Source organism: Podarcis gaigeae (assembly GCF_964106915.1).
Source record: "Podarcis gaigeae genome assembly, chromosome: 8".
In the NCBI taxonomy this organism is placed as follows: Eukaryota; Metazoa; Chordata; class Lepidosauria; order Squamata; family Lacertidae; genus Podarcis; species Podarcis gaigeae.
This window is the reverse complement of record NC_139684.1, coordinates 3,763,854-3,780,019: the sequence shown is the minus strand read 5'-3', so window position 1 is coordinate 3,780,019 and position 16,166 is coordinate 3,763,854. Positions and strand designations below refer to the sequence as shown.

At 44.7% G+C, this 16,166-nt stretch overlaps 1 protein-coding gene and 1 long non-coding RNA gene across 4 annotated transcripts in view; one reads left to right on the top strand and one right to left on the bottom strand.

Annotated features, from left to right (window-relative positions):
* LOC310851240 overlaps positions 1-16,166 on the bottom strand; it is a 984,470-nt gene that overhangs the window by 941,593 nt on the left and 26,711 nt on the right. The gene's annotated exons all lie outside the window — the stretch shown is intronic.
* Positions 1-16,166, top strand: part of ADD2 (adducin 2) — a 77,601-nt gene that overhangs the window by 52,764 nt on the left and 8,671 nt on the right. For 2 of the 3 annotated variants that reach the window (XM_083753247.1, XM_083753249.1), the window contains 5 exons: positions 645-896; positions 2,026-2,145; positions 2,546-2,635; positions 10,954-11,110; positions 12,188-12,304. In XM_083753247.1, coding sequence (XP_083609373.1) covers positions 645-896; positions 2,026-2,145; positions 2,546-2,635; positions 10,954-11,110; positions 12,188-12,304 — 736 coding nt within the window. Of the gene's footprint in view, positions 1-644; positions 897-2,025; positions 2,146-2,545; positions 2,636-10,953; positions 11,111-12,187; positions 12,305-13,194; positions 13,229-16,166 lie in introns of all 3 variants that reach the window. The other variant, XM_083753248.1, reaches the window with a different exon arrangement.

Sequence of the window (16,166 nt, the reverse complement as noted above, 5' to 3'; positions counted from 1 at the left end):
CCTTGGAACAGTCTTCTTCTTTGGCCATCCCTCAGAGCCGAGTAAGATGATCTTCCATAAACATGGTTTTAACAATGAGTCCGTAAGCAGGCTGGCTTTGACACCCCCAGACTCCAGGGCAAAAGCACTCCAGGAGAGGGCAAAGCAAAGAAGGCACAGCAGGGGGTGTGGAGGGGAGAAACCCAAGGGCCACATAGAGTGACTTGAGGGCCACTGAGGTTCCCCACCGTGGCTTTAGCAAAGCTTTCCCCAACTTAATTCAATGAGTTCCTGGATGCCGTCTGCTGAAATTGTCTAACAATGGATGGTTACCATTTTATAACTGCAAGCTGAGCATTTGCAAGCTGCCAAATCCCATTAAGGAATCACATTAGCTTATGATTAACCCATAAATCAGAACTGCTATCAGTTGATGTTACTCATAGGAAATGTGGTAATCTCTAAGATAGTAAAAATACAAATGTTTTTCATGCATGCCAACAGCCACCAGGACCAGAAACTTGGGTGGGTTTGGGGGATTGAAAATCCTGCTCTACATCAGCAGGTAGTTTCTGTGCAGAAGGCAAGTGGCCTCACAGCTTAAGCTTTTGCCTCTGGGTCAGCATGCAGGGGAGCCTTCAGGGAACCCTCTTTGTCCTTCCTAGGGCTACCGGACCGGCTACGCCTACCACTATCCGTTTGTCCAGGAGAAGACCAAGCACAAGAGTGAGGTGGAGATCCCAGCCACGGTCACAGCCTTTGTGTTTGAGGAGGACGTAGCCCCCATCTCAACTCTCCGGCAGCATGCCCAGAAGCAGCAGAAGGAGAAGACCCGCTGGCTGAACACACCTAACACTTATCTGCGGGTGAATGTGGCCGAGGAAAGCCAAGGCAGCGCCAGCAGAACCAAAACCACCGTAAGGAGAACACCATTCACTGCCTCTTGTCCCTGCGAAATGTTCCACATAAGGGAAGTGGCCACCATTTTCCACGCTGAAAGAAAGGCAGGGCCCTCTTCCCCCATCCAATTGGCTACAGCAGAAATTTAGGGGACAGTTGGTTGGTTGGTTGGTTGGTTGGTTGACATGTGTCTGAGGAGACAGTGGAGGAGTGCACCTTTGGAGAGTTACAGCGCCTACTGTTCCATAGTTTAACTGTGCTGGGTGAAAAAGGACTTTCTTTTCTCTGTTCTGAATTCAGCTTCATTAATGTTATGACAGAAGCATAAAAACTTGCTTTCTATCCATGCACTATTTTATAAACTTCTGTCATACCTACCTTTTCCCTACACTAAAAAGTCCCCAATACTGCAACTTTTCTTCACAGGGGAGTCAGTCAACCCCCTTGATAATTTTGGTTGCCCTTTTCTGAGTCCCATTATTTGTGTGACGAACTTCTGTCCTCTTGCGCTGAGGCTACTCCTCCAGGTCCGTCCGTTCCCCCACCCCCAGAAGCAGCCACTGGCTGGTATAGGAGGATGAAACGTATTCACCGTGGGGGAGAATTTAAAGATTCAAAAAGCTGTTTTAATTCAGTCAGGCCATTTAACTCATTTCAAGAAAAATTCTGCCTTGGAGTATTCAGAAAATCAGAGGACATACGTTTCTGTTTTCAGTGACAATCAGGAAATAGGTAATAAGAGTTGTGACCTTCAGTAGTGGCAAATTATTCCGTTCATGAGGACTAGTCACATGACAGCAGGGCCCACACAGTGAAGTGAGCGAGAGAAGATGGGGGTCACAATGATCTGAAAAGCTCTTCTTGCTGAATTAGGAACCTGAATGTCTGTAGCCTTACATATCTGGGCTCTTTCTCCGTGTGGATGCAAAAGCTGACTCATCAGTTTGAATTCAGAAGCCCCAAAGCCCATCCTGCCTCTCAGCTTTGCAGATCATTTGCAGAGTTGGAAGGGACCCCAAGGATCATCCAGTCCAACCCCTTGCAGTGCCAGAATCACAGCTAAGGAATCCCTCTGTGCCCTTTCTCCACCCTTAAGAGACCTCCCTTTGACCTTACAATTTGCCCTTGACTTTTCATGCTGCCCAGTGGATGAAAGCAGACGAGGTGGAGAAAACCAGCAGTGGAACACCGATCCGAATTGAAAACCCAAACCAATTTGTGCCTCTCTACACAGACCCACAAGAAGTTCTGGAAATGAGGAATAAGGTACAGCCGCCTCCTTCCATTTGCTCTTTAGACACTTTCCATCTCTGTTGGAACCGTCTCCGTTGCTATGGCATCCCCAAAATAATCCTGGGAATTGTGTATTGGGGAAGAATCCCCGCAGCCTCTCTCCCTAGCAGAAATACAATGGGGAGAGCTGATATAATGCAGTGTAGAGTCACAGAATTGTTGCGTTGGAAGTCACCTCATCCAACTCCCTGCAATGCGCTGGACTAGGTCAGAACTCCAGCCAGGTATCCCATTAGTGCTGGTAACAGGGAGCCTGGTCCTGATCCACAGCCCCTGATGGCACCAAGAAACTTTGCGTGTTGCTTTCTCTTCTTCAGGGGCATTGCTTCAATCCCACAAACTTTCTCCTCTTTTCCTTCATTTCCACTTGCAGATTAGAGAACAAAACCGCCAGGACGTGAAATCGGCCGGACCCCAGTCCCAGTTGCTCGCCAGCGTGATAGCAGAGAAAAGCAGGAGCCCGGTACTTGTCATTCAGGGAGCCTCCCAGTGTAAAGGGAATCTCCTGGAATAGAATCATAGCATCACTGAATTGTAAAGTTGGGAGGATCATCTAGCCCCACACCCCAATGGCTGTCGACTGGAGGGGTCTGGCTCCAGTGCCATAAGCATCACTGGGATGGAGACTCCAAATCAGGCACCATTTCTCTACCACACTGATCTCACCAGGCTGTTATGAGGACAGGCATATTTTACTTATTTATTCTATAGACATCTGGGGGGCGGGTATTCAACGTAGCGCTAAGCAGATCGCTCTGTTTGTGCAAGAATTCCTGCTTGCCTGGTGCAACTATCAGTCCTCTTCACAACCACCACCTCCCTGCAGTTCTGGGGTGTCTCCGGACCCCCAAACAGCCAATTGTCTGTGCATGGAGGAGGATAGCAGGAGGAAGTCCAGTTGCACTAGCGGAAGTCCTTGGCTGAATCCCAGCACTTAGACCGCTTAAGCTCATTTCAAATAATAGAGGGGTGGGGCTTTCCTAATCTCACTGGGAATTAAATTTCACCCTCAAGAATTTAGCACTGAAAAGTGTAGGAATGGATTTAGGGAGTAGGAGAGGATCCTTGCTCACGTTTATGAGATCAGCAGAGTACCATCCTTTGCAGCATTAAACTTGGAAGCTAAGACAAGGTTGATTTAACTTTCTACAGACAAGAATCCAGGATGCTTTAAGGCAGATGGGATTTTCCTTGGTATTGCTACTTTTCTCTCCCTTAAAAATGACCATCACACACATTGTTTTGTGAAGAAGTGAAAGTAGTATTTGCTTACCTAACCTGGGTCTTGAAGCAGCAGTTTACAGTAGCAAAATGAAGGCAGGTTCATAACTAGTACCGTAAGTTACAAAAGTACAAAATCTAAGTTCAAAATGTTGTCTGAGTAGTCAGCTTGGAGGCATGAGGGAAAGAGAGAGATGCTCAGGCAGGAAGGAAGGATGGAGTGTTTCAGCTTCCTGCCAAGGCAAAAAGGAAGAGATGTCACAGAGTTCTCTCTAGCAAATTTAACAGGAAAGCTCTGTGAACCTCAGCCTCTTCATGTGCTTATCTGACAAAATATGAGTTTGACTGTAATAATGTCCCACAAAAGGCCCCTCACTATTACTATTACTATTACTATTACTATTATTTGCAAATGTTATCGACATTTTTAAAAAAGCCAATTACAAACCATAAAGTGTTGTCTCCCAGGACAAATACACATACAAATGTTAAGTCTTCTATTATCCATATGGCATCAAAACAGATTTGGAAAATCTTTTACATTCCAGGTTAAGCTCACATCCACAGGATGTACTTCGGTCTAGAGCATTAAGATAATTTCTCCATAGCGGCTGCTATGACTGAGGGGGAAGGGAGATTACTGTACCGTTGTTAATAAACAATATAAATTGAGACCATACAGAGTCAAATGCAACTGTCCTGGCTGATCCTTTTATCACCCTCCAATGGTGAGTTAAGCGTTCCATGAATGCTATAATGATGGATGACATTGAAAGATATCGGGTCCAGAAATCTTTAAGCAGCAAATGCTCCCACCACACATGGAAGAATGTGCCTTTAAGCATAAGGGCAAGAGAGTACAGTGAGGTCTGGAAAGGTATGGGGGCATCCAGTGCCATCTTACAATGACCTTTAAAGAGGCGTCCTGCCGGACTTCCGGAGGCGGCGCGAACGGTAATGGCTGCCCTCTTCTAACCAGGAGAGGGAAGCTCCGTTGAAACGGGTCGTCCGCTACGGCGAAGCGGAGACCCACACCGGAAAACCGCAGGCGGTCTTGGGACCCGGCGGGCGCCAGGAGCTGCCCCCAAAACGTTGAAGGAACCCCGTAAGGGGCTCCGGATCGCGGAGGGGGTAGTGGCGCTGAGGGTCGCTCCGCAATCAACGGAGCGAAGCCGCGAAGCTGTTGCCGGTGAGCGCTGACCTTTCTTCCTCGAATTTATGCTTCGGAAAGCAACAACCCGTGAGTAATAAGGACCTTTAAAAATTCTAAAGTTTTAAAAGCTACGGAATTTGGCTGAAAGCGGATTGACGAAAAAAAAGGAAGTCCGTCTTCCGCTGCTACTGAACTTCAAAGCAAAGAGCAGGAGGAGTGGAGGCAGAGAGTGAACTTTTAACCTAATGGATCTGAGCACCCACTGAACCTCCTTTGAAGCAGAATAGGACTGTAAGCATTTGATTTTGCGTTTCTAATTTGGACTGTGACATCTTTTCCTATTGGAATTACAATTTAAGTTAAAAACCCAGGTGCTGGAACTGCCTGAGCAACTGTAGCAGTCAGCCTGCAGATCTGGATACTTTGAATATAAACTTGGAAATAATCTGAGGGGGTTTGGAATTGCTACTTTGAGGCACCATTTGGAATACCAGCAAGCACTATTTGAGACATTGTGTTCATTTAATACCAACTCTGCTAAAATTTATTACTTGAAGGTTCCTGGACATTAATTTTGATTTTATGAACTTTATTGGAATTGACTTCTTCCCGAAAGACTTTTTAAGCTCCCCCTAGAGGTTTTGGAATTTACAGCAGTGGCATTGTTTTACTTTCTCTTTCCCGGCCTCCTGTTTGACTGTTACCATCTGGGCCGTCTCTTTCCCATGGGAAATAACTCAGCTTGACCTTGACTTTTAGATAACTTTGGAATGAGTGGTGCAAGAAAAAAGGAGCCTAAAGAAAAGGAGCTTAAAGAAAAGGAATCTAGAGTAAGAACTAGACAAACAACCCTAGCCACAGCTTTACAGCCACGTAGATCGTCTGTGCCTATCCTGCTTTCTGAGGAAGAAGCTGCATCCCTGCCAAGGGCAGGGGAAGGAGAAACTGAGGAATTACAATTGGAAGATATGGCCTCTGGAACAACTGTTTCTATTTTAGAGAAAATCTATGAAAAATTGGAATCTTTGGATAAGAGAGTTGAATCCTTGGATAAAAAAGCTGATGAGCAAACATTTAAAATCGATCAAAACACAGAATGTCTAAATAGACTAACTGGACAAGTGGCACAGAATGCACAAGCAATTGGAGAATTGAAGGAGGCTACAGGTGAAAATCGGAAATTGGCTGAGGATACCAGCCAAAGACTTGGAAAGTTAGAAAAAGAGGTGAGACCACTCAGTAAACAAGTAGGAGAACACCAGACCTACCTTTCTATGATTGAATTACGGAACAGGGAGACTAATTTAAGGATAAGGTCGGTCCCAGAAGTGGAAGAAGACAACTTAGCTGAGTTTCTGACCAAAATATTTTCCAAGTTCTGGAACTTAGAGGAAAAAGACTTTAAAATTGTATCAGCTTTCAGGCTTGGAAGACTCATAAAGAAAGACAAACCCAGAGACTGTTTGATAACATTGAGATCGAAGGAGGAAAGGGATAAGATTCTGGGTCTGCACTACAGAAAGTCACTGGACATTTTGGACAAAAGAATTCAAATTTACAAGGACATTCCTAAACAACTCTTGGATCTTAGATCTGAGTATTTGGAGCTAGCAAGACTGTTGAGGAGTAACTCAATCATCTTTAGGTGGGACTTCCCTCAAGGACTATCTTTTACTTTCAGAGGGAAGAAGATTAAAATTAGAACATTGGAAGATAGAGATAAATTTCTAAACGTGTACGGAGAGGACCTTCAAAAAGGACTTGAATTACCCTCAGGGCCTGGAGCACCAGAGGCACCGGCACCCTTGGATTCTGAAGACCCAGCGAACAAGGTACCACCCCCAGAAAAATAACCAGATTTATTCAGGATGTCTCTGCAACTGTTGAGTTGGAACATAAATGGCTGTAATATTCCGGAAAAAAGGAGGAAAATTTTTCATATATTAAAAAAGGAACAACTGGACATTATTTGCCTACAAGAAACACATGTGACTAGGCTCCATAGAAAAGTGTTAATAAACAAAAGACTCGGTCAGGAATTTATATCCTCAGACACAGTAAAGAAGAGAGGCGTGGTGATTTATGCAAAAGAGAGCCTGTCACCTAAATTTCTATTTAAAGATGAACATGGAAGAATTTTGGCAATCGAAATACAACACCAAGGAGAGAAGATTCTGCTATTAGGAATTTATGCACCAAATGAAGGAAAATCGGAATTTTATAAGAAGTTGCATGAGACTATGCTGGAGTATCTGGACTATGACAACATCATTATGATGGGAGACATGAATGGAGTCGTATCAACTCACATGGATAAGTCACAAAGCCAAAATGTTACGAAAGATGGCAGACTACCAAAGACTTTTTTTGAAATGACAGACAATATGGACTGGATTGACATTTGGAGAACGAAGAACCCCTTGGGAAAAGAAGGAACATTCTTCTCTGAAGCCCAGCTGACTTGGACAAGAATCGACCAAATATGGATAACTAGAGGTCTGGCACCCAAGGTCAGGAAAGTGGAAATCTGCCCAAAGACCTGCTCCGACCATAATGCACTGAAAATGGACATGACACTATTACCAACCGGTTCCTTTAGATGGAAGATGAATGACAATTTGTTTAGAGATCAGGAGATTATTAAGAAGGCCCAAAAAGTTTTGAAGGACTACTTTGAGATAAACATGAGCACTACGGTGGAAAAAAGAATCATTTGGGACGCAAGCAAAGCCGTGATGAGGGGGTTCTTGATACAACAGAATGCTGTAAAAAAAAGATCACAAAATGAGAGGAAAGACAAGATTTTGGAGAAAATTAAAGAGTTAGAGAAGAAGTTAAGATCGAATCTGAAGTCACAGCCGATTCTGAGAGAAATTAAACTCCATCAGGCACAATATTCTAAACTGATGAACCAGGAAATAGAATGGAAGATCAAACTAATGAAACAAAAAACTTTTGAATCAGCAAATAAATGTGGGAAACTGCTGGCTTGGCAGTTGAAGAAGAGACAAAAGTTAAATGTAGTCACAAATTTGGAAATTGAAGGAAGAAACATTCAGAACCCCGTGGAGATTAGAAAGTGTTTTCAGAAATATTTCAAAAAATTATATACTCAAGGGCCGCAGAATGAGGCTGAGATTAAACAATTTTTGGAAAAAAATGGACTTAAAAAACTTTCACAAGAAAACAGATCACTCCTGAACAGCAAAATAACCCGACAAGAGATTGAACAAGCCATTCAGAACATGAAATTGGGCAAATCTCCAGGGCCAGACGGCCTGACCTCCAAGTATTATAAGACATTAAAAGATTATTTGATACAACCATTGATGGAGGTCAGTAACGAAATTATGGAGGGAAAGAAGGCGCCGGAATCGTGGAAGGAAGCTTTCATCACATTGATACCAAAATCGGAAATTGAGAAGACACAACTCAAGAACTATCGTCCCATCTCCCTTTTAAATGTGGATTACAAAATATTCGCAGATATTTTGGCAAGTAGACTTAAAAGAGTTTTAAATGAAGTAATTCATAAAGATCAGGCAGGCTTTCTCCCAGGTAGACATATGTTTGCCAACACAAGGAACATCATTGACATTTTGGAACTTTTGCAGACAAACATAAATACAAAAGCAGTGTTAATTTTTATAGATGCGGAGAAGGCCTTTGATAATATCTCTTGGAAATTTATGAAGGGAAATTTAAAAGAAATGGGAGTGGGACGGGGTTTTGAGAATGGGATTGATGCAATATACTCAGAACAGAAGGCAAAACTGATAGTTAACAATGTGGTTACAGAAGAGTTTAAAATTGAAAAAGGTACACGACAAGGCTGCCCGATTTCCCCTCTGTTATTTATTTCGGTTCTGGAGGTGCTCTTGAATAGGATTAGAGGGGACCGGTTGGTGCAAGGGATTCAGGTCGGAGCGAAACAATATAAACTTAAAGCTTTTGCAGATGACCTAGTCTTGACTTTGCAGGAGCCAGAATCTAGTACAAAAAGAGTATTACAACTGATTCAAGACTTTGGTCGGGTGGCGGGATTTAAACTAAATAAACAGAAAACTAAGGTGTTGGGGAAAAACTTGACAGATACAGAGTCAGAACGGTTTCAGAGAGAAACAGAACTAACTGTGGTTAAAAAAGTAAAGTACCTAGGGGTAAACATAACAGCAAAAAATCTGAGTCTATTTAAGGATAATTATGAAAAATGTTGGTCTGAAATTAAGAGAGACTTGGACAGTTGGACAAAATTGAAGCTTTCTTTGTTAGGCCGAATTGCTGCTATTAAGATGAATGTATTGCCAAAGATGTTGTTTTTGTTTCAAACATTGCAAATTGTGGACAAGACGGAGTGTTTCCGAAAGTGGCAGAGAGATATCTCTAAATTTGTCTGGCAGGGCAAAAAGCCCAGAATTAAGTTTAAGATATTAACTGACGCAAAAGAAAGAGGGGGCTTCGCCCTGCCAGACTTAAAACTGTACTATGAAGCCGCAGCTTTCTGCTGGCTAAAAGACTGGCTACTTCTTGAAGACACTGATGTGTTGGACTTGGAAGGTTTTAACAATGCTTTTGGCTGGCATGCATACTTATGGTATGACAAAGTTAAGATCAATAAGGCCTTTAAGAACCATATTGTCAGGAAAGCAGTATTCAATGTCTGGACAAAATACAAAGACTTATTGGAAAACAAAACTCCGAGGTGGCTGTCCCCTCTGGAAGCCAAGGCCCGGAAAAGACCCAATATGGAGGCCAAATGGCCAAAATATTGGGAAATATTAGAAAAAGACGGTGACAATTGGAAATTGCAGAGTTTGGAGAAAATGGAGGGTAAAGTGCGAGACTGGTTACATTACGCCCAGATTAAAGAAGTTTTTAAAAATGACAAAAAACTAGGGTTCCAGGTGGAGAAATCGAAGTTGGAGACAGAATTGTTAGAACCAAAGACTAAGGTATTATCAAGAATGTATAACTTGCTGTTAAAATGGAACACACAAGACGAAATGGTTAAATCTGCTATGATAAAGTGGGCACAGGATATTGGGCATAACATTATGTTTGAGGACTGGGAAAGGTTGTGGACCACTGGGATGAACTTCACTGCATGTAATGCTTTGAAGGAAAATGTAATGAAAATGATATATAGATGGTACATGACCCCAGTTAAACTCGCCAAAATATACCATTCGTCTGATAATAAATGCTGGAAATGTAAAGAAAATGAAGGAACATTCTTTCACCTCTGGTGGACTTGCCCTAAAGTGAAGGCCTTCTGGGAAATGATATATAATGAGTTGAAAAAGGTATTTAAGTATACCTTCACTAAGAAACCAGAGGCCTTCCTCCTGGGTATTGTCGGCCAGAAGGTGTTAAAGAAGGACCGAACATTTTTTATGTACGCAACAACAGCAGCAAGGATACTCATTGCTAAGAATTGGAAGACTCAAGATCTACCCACACTGGAAGAATGGCAGATGCAACTGATAGACTATATGCAACTGGCAGAGATGACCGGCAGAATCCGAGACCTGGGAGAAGAAAGGATTGAAGAAGATTGGAAGAAATTTAAAATTTATTTACAAAAATATTGTAACTTGATTGAATGTTAAGAAGGATGCTTGATCATAAATAATTGGCCACCACTAAACTAGATTGGAATTTGATGATAAGTGAGATTAAGGAAAAGACAAACTCTTTGGGAGAACTATTAGATTATATTTAAACGAGTGGATATAAGATTGCAAACAAGATGATAATTTGCTTGAAAAAACTTTTTAACAATGTAAGTGGGAGCAGGAGACGTGAGGAAGTCTAAACAAGTTATGAAATTTTGTTATGATATAAGCAATGTTGTTTGTTACTTATGCTTTTCTTTTACAAAAACCTTAATAAATATTTATATTAAAAAAAATAAAGAGGCGTCCTGCCATTTAGCCAAAATGTTTTGCAGTGGAGGGTTAGACCATCATCAATGTCCCACCTTTTTCATGGCCCAGGACTCAAGATGGCTTGCACAAATTAAAGCACAGGTAAAATTTTTAAAAATGCTGAAGACATTGTTAAAAAGTAATTAAACTCCAATAGAATTTAAACAATGTAAAAAGACAAATCTATTAAAATACAAATAATAAAAACAGGACGGTGCTATTAAAAGCCCTTCCCTTTCCTCTCGGTATAAACTGGTATTCACCTGCCGGCAGAAGGACCACGGGGAGGGAGCCAGTCTAGCTTCACTAGGAAGGGAGTTCCAAAGGTTGGGAGCAGCCGCTGAGAAAGGGTGGGATCGAAGCATGATAGGATTGATCCGTGGGCCCAGAGCACCTTTCTGCTTTCCAGCCTCCGTGGTTCTGCCCGCAGGCTCCCCCCCTCCCCGCCCATAGTTACCTTGTTCTTGTCTCCCAATGCAGTCTACAGAGAGTCACTTGGCAGACGGAGAAATGAAGGATGTATCCCACAACGAGGTTCCTCCGGAGCCAGAGCCACCAAACCCTTTCAGTCAGCTGACAGACCAGGAGCTGGAGGAGTACAAGAAGGAAGTGGAAAGAAAGAAACTGGGTCTCGATGGTAAATATCATGGTTCAGGAGCACAGGGGCTGGTTGCTGCTGAGAACTAGAAACTTGAGTGGGCTGAAAGACCACAGCACTTGCTTTGGTATTAGCAACTAACGACACTTGATAAAATAGGGGCCACCTAAACACTCTGGGGAGATGAATGCTGTGTCATCAGCTGAGAGAGACAAGAAAGAAGCATTAGTTGGGAAGGATGGGATATGGATGGTTCCAAGGAATTTGTAGGTGGTGTGCTAGAGACACAGGGATGGGGGAGAATTTTATGTTTTCCACATTTATTTTTTTCCACGTGAGTCGTTTATTTCCTACAGAATCCCATCTCACAGACATAGCAGCACAGACTTGGAGGGGACCCAGAGATGACATCCAAACCAACCCCTCCCCATCCTATAACAGGACTCTCCTGCTCACAGTCCAAAGTCCACTGCCTTGCTCTGACCCTGGAGAGAGAGAATTATAATACCTATCCTATTATATAGTCATCACAGAGTGAAAAATAGCTCATCCCTAGGGCAGTGGCTTCCAACTCTTTTCAAGGCCACCGCTCCCTTGGTTACATAAACTCATCCCCTAGTGGCAGGAAGTTTCACCGGACTGGACTGATGGCACTAAAGGCTCAGTTACTTGCTGTTGTCAAAGGAGCCTTACCAACTCCAGGAACTATCAATGCTCCTGCAGTGACTGAGCTGGGATTCAGGGCCTCGGGTGATCCCTGAGATACCCTGGACCTAAGATGTTCAGGGCTTTGTAAGTAAATACAGGGACCTCAAACCCAGCTTGGTAGTAGGTGAGCCGCCTGAAATGTTGCCTTGGCTGCACAGGATTTTGGACCCCTGTGCTAATGACCACAGCCCCCAGCAAGTTGTGACACCTCCCTTTGAGCGCCCTGTCCTGGGGATTGAAAGACCTCCTTCTCCTCGCAAAGGAGCAAGGAGGACACCTGGCAGTCTCCTTCAGCTCTGTGTCCGAAACAGTTTAGAAACAGTGAGATGGGGGGATTTGCTCCATCCTTGTGGACATCCAGGCATCCTGAGACATGCTTTCTTCCATTGTATTCCCATCTCCTCCCAGGTGAGAAAGACACAAGCCTGGAGGAAGAGGTGACGGCCCCTTTGGAGTCGACTGCAGACCCCACAGTCCAGAGCCCAGCCAAGCCTACGTTAAAAAGCCCACCCAAGACTTCAGAAGGTAAGGGAAGCCTTTGCGGCGCTCTGTCAAGCACCTGCTTCTTCACACCATGAAAGGTTAGGCTTTGGAACTCACAGCAACAAGATGAGCTGGTGACCACTGGATTAGATGCTTTTAATAGGATTGGAGAAATGGGGGTGGCTAAAAACACTGAAAGGCAGGAGCAGCCAGGCTAGCTCATCCCACAAAAACCGCTTAGAACAGTACCTATACCTTTTGCTTCATACCTGAGTCTAGGAGATATAAGACTTGCTTCTTTTTTGTTTCTTTATAATGGAATTTCAGCCGGGGATCCCTGCTAACTGGGCCTGGTACATCTGTTTCCTTTGCACTAATTTCTGGCAAATGCTTGGGTGAACAAGAGAGCCTTAAAAGATTCCCCTATGATGTCTTATCGAGGGGTGGGGTGCAGCTCCTGAAGGCTGGGCGGCACAGCGGAAAAGGTCCACCCCCTGGTGCCTGTAAGATAACAAGATGTGCAGCAGCTAGCTAATTCCAGCAGCTACTGGCAGGGGGAGAATTAAGGCCTGCCTTCCCTCCTGGGCCTGCTCTGGTGGACCCTCCTTAATGGATGGCCACCTGCCAGGGATTCTTTTGCTGTAATTCCTGCATGGCAGGGGGTTGGACTAGATGACCCCTGGGGAACCTTCTACTCTACAATTCTGTGAAATCTTACCCTCCCTAGGATGTGATGCCCCGCCCTATTCAAGGGTGTAGTGGAAGTGTGGCCCTGATCCGAGAGGGGCATGGTTTCTTGTGACTATTGGGGGGGGGGGTGTAGTGTTGTTGCTTCCCCCTCCCCTGCATTGTCTCATTTGTGCCTCGTTGTGTTTGGTGTGCTTGTCTCCACACTGTCTCCTTTCTCTTTCCATGTGTTGCTCTCATCAAAGGAGTTCCCTCTGATTCTGAATACTTGTCACTTTAGTAAGTATAGAGAGGCTGTTTTCTCAATTTTCAGCTGTTCCCGGGGGGAGGTTCGGGGTCCTCAATCCAGCCTCCATTTCAGCATCTCAGGGCTGAGCAACCCTTTCATTTTTGGAGCTGCAAACGTGTGTAAAACATGGACTCAGTTGCATGATGCCAAAAGGGCCCACAGGGCAGTAGCAGGCCATCTGCTTTGCAAGCAGAGTTTCAGGATCCGTCCCCAAAAGCTCCAGTTAAACAGAGTCTTGGCTAAGCATGGTTAGGAAAAGCCTCCACCAGAATCTCTGTCTAGAGAGGGGCAGCCAAACTGCTGGCTGGGGTTCCCTTTAAATTTCTTTTAACTCATTTCAAAACAGCTGCTCTGGTTGCCAGTTCGTTCCTGGGCCCCATTTAAGCTGCTTACATTAGTGTTTAAAGCCCTAAATGTCTCAGACCCCAAATAACTGAAAGACGACTTCCTTCCCTACAGTCCCCCTTGGGTGCTATGATAGGCAGAGGGGGGGCCTCCTGGTAGCTTGTCTGCCCTCGGAGGCTTGGTGGCCCAGGAGGAGAGGGCTTTCTTTGTGATGGCCCCCAGAGGTGTGTCTGGAACCATCATTTAACAGTTGCCCGAGAATGTTGAAGATGCACCTCTTTATTCTGGCTTCTGACACTTGAGGTGTAAGTTTTTAGGACCCGCCATTGCTTTGTGCTTGTAAGTTGTTTGGAACAGTTTTTAATATTAAGGTTTCAATGTTGTAACCCACCCTGGGACCTTAGACTGAGTGATGGGTAAATAATAACAACAATAATATAGCAGGAATGGGGGACCTGTGGCAACCATCGTTGTAGTTTGGCCTCTTTTATTGCATCCTGATGAATGTGACGGGAGGATTTGAATTGCCTCTTGAGCAGCCTCTCTGAATTGCCCCCGTCTCCGTTTCTGATTCCACTCAGGGGAAGGGAAGGAGGCTTTAATAGAGGACTGCAGGCTACATTTGTACTGGGGAGATGCAATAAATTTGTACTGGACAGAACTGAATGTTGGACTTTGTTGCAGCTCTCATCATTGTTAAGACTTTTCCTTATGGGTTGATGGAGTAGACCCATCCTGGAGCAGTATAGAAACCTCTCTATGGTTGGGGGGGGGGGCTCCCCTACATCATATGCGGTCTGCTGATTACCAAAGTTTTCTTTGCAATACATTGTGTTTTTGTGGCATATTGCAACAATATTTAGTGTAACATGTAGTACAGAGTATGTACAAGAGCTTGTGTAGCATAAGAGGTCCAGGAACAGACCAGGAAGCCCCTTCTTCTCCACCCCCATCGTTCAGCCCGGACACTGAGGTTCAGCGCCAAGGGCCTTCTGGCGGTTCCCTCACTGTGAGAAGCGAAGTTACAGGGAACCAGCTAGTGGTGCCCGCCCTGTGGAACGCCCTCCCATCAGATGTCAAAGAAATAAACAACTATATGACAGCCCTGTTTAGGGAAGTTTTTAATGACTGATGTATTTTTAATCTTTTGCTGGAAGCTGCCCAGAGTGGCTGGGGTAGAAATATTATTAGTAGTATTAGTAGTATTATATTCAAATCTCACATGCGCTGGGAACTTTCTAGGTTCCTTTAGTGCTTGCCACCATCCCTAAGCCTGAACCCCATGCCATCTGCAATATACCTAACCCCTACCTGCGGGGTTGTTGTAAGGGTTATAGATAATGTGCGCCTATAGATTGCACTTGGAACACTTTCAAGCTCTGTTTAACACCTATATGCTATTAAACATCTGTAGGAAAGAACTAGAGGGCTTAATCTGAAGAGGCTGTATGGGCTGCACGAAGGCCAATAAGCTGAGGAAGGATCTTGGTAAGGTGGAAGCTGTGTGGGTAAGGGTTCCTAGATCTGAGAAATCCCTAGATGGCCTGTTCCGAACCAGGCAGCCTTCCCCCGAAAGGAACAGATGTGCAGATTGGACCGCAGCTCAGTGGGCAAGCAGAAGACCCCAGGTTCAGTCCTCAATGGCAGCTCCTGATAGGGCTGGGAGAGACTCCTGCTTGAAATCCTGGACAGCTGCTGCCAGTCAGTGCAGGCAACAGTGAGCTTGATGGGCCAACAGTTTGACTCAGTGTAAGGCACGTTCCTGTCTTCCTCTGTTCCTAGATTCCAAACTGTCAACAGAGACTCATGTGGCTCCACGGCTAGGAGTCCCTATGCCCAGCCCTAGCAGGCCCTCCTACCGCCCTGTGGAGACTAGCCTACCCACGGTAGTTCATGCTGCTTGGATTACTGTTGTGCGCTCCCTCAAAAAGTGGGGCAGAATCCTGCTGCGCGTACAGTAGGGTCTTATGACACTGATCATGAAAGCATTGCAGTTTCTGCAGCAGGACCAGTTCAAGATGGCGGCACTTGGACCCAGCTGCTTGAAGAAGCGCCTCTTCTCTCTGCAGCCCTGGCCAGCCCCAGGCTTTTGCAGTCTGCAGGAGAGGCTCTTCTCAGTGGCAACACTCCAAGTGTGGAACTCTCTTCCTCTTGAGACCAGCTTGTCCCTCCCCATCCCAACGTTCATTCAGGCATCCGCTCAAGGGCTCTGCTCAGGCAGGCCTTTGGAGCAGGCACCATTTGGATAAGGGCATGATGGTTCTTGCTGTACAAAGTATTTCAGTAGTTATTTATGTGCTCATTACATTTATAGCCCACCTTTTCTTCCAAGCAGCTCAAGGTGGTGTGTGTGGTTCTCCCTCTCCCCGTTTCATGCTCACAACAACCCTGTGGGGTAGGTTAGGCTTAGGGGGTAGTGACTGGCCCAGCTTCATGGCTGAGCTGGGATTCAAACCCGGTTCTCCCAGGTCAGATTCCAACACTAACCACTGCATCAGTGCTGGCTCTCCAACGGAACGACAATCATTATGCATTGTAGTTCTAACCTTTGCTAATGTTACAGTTTTATTGTTAGCCATTCTT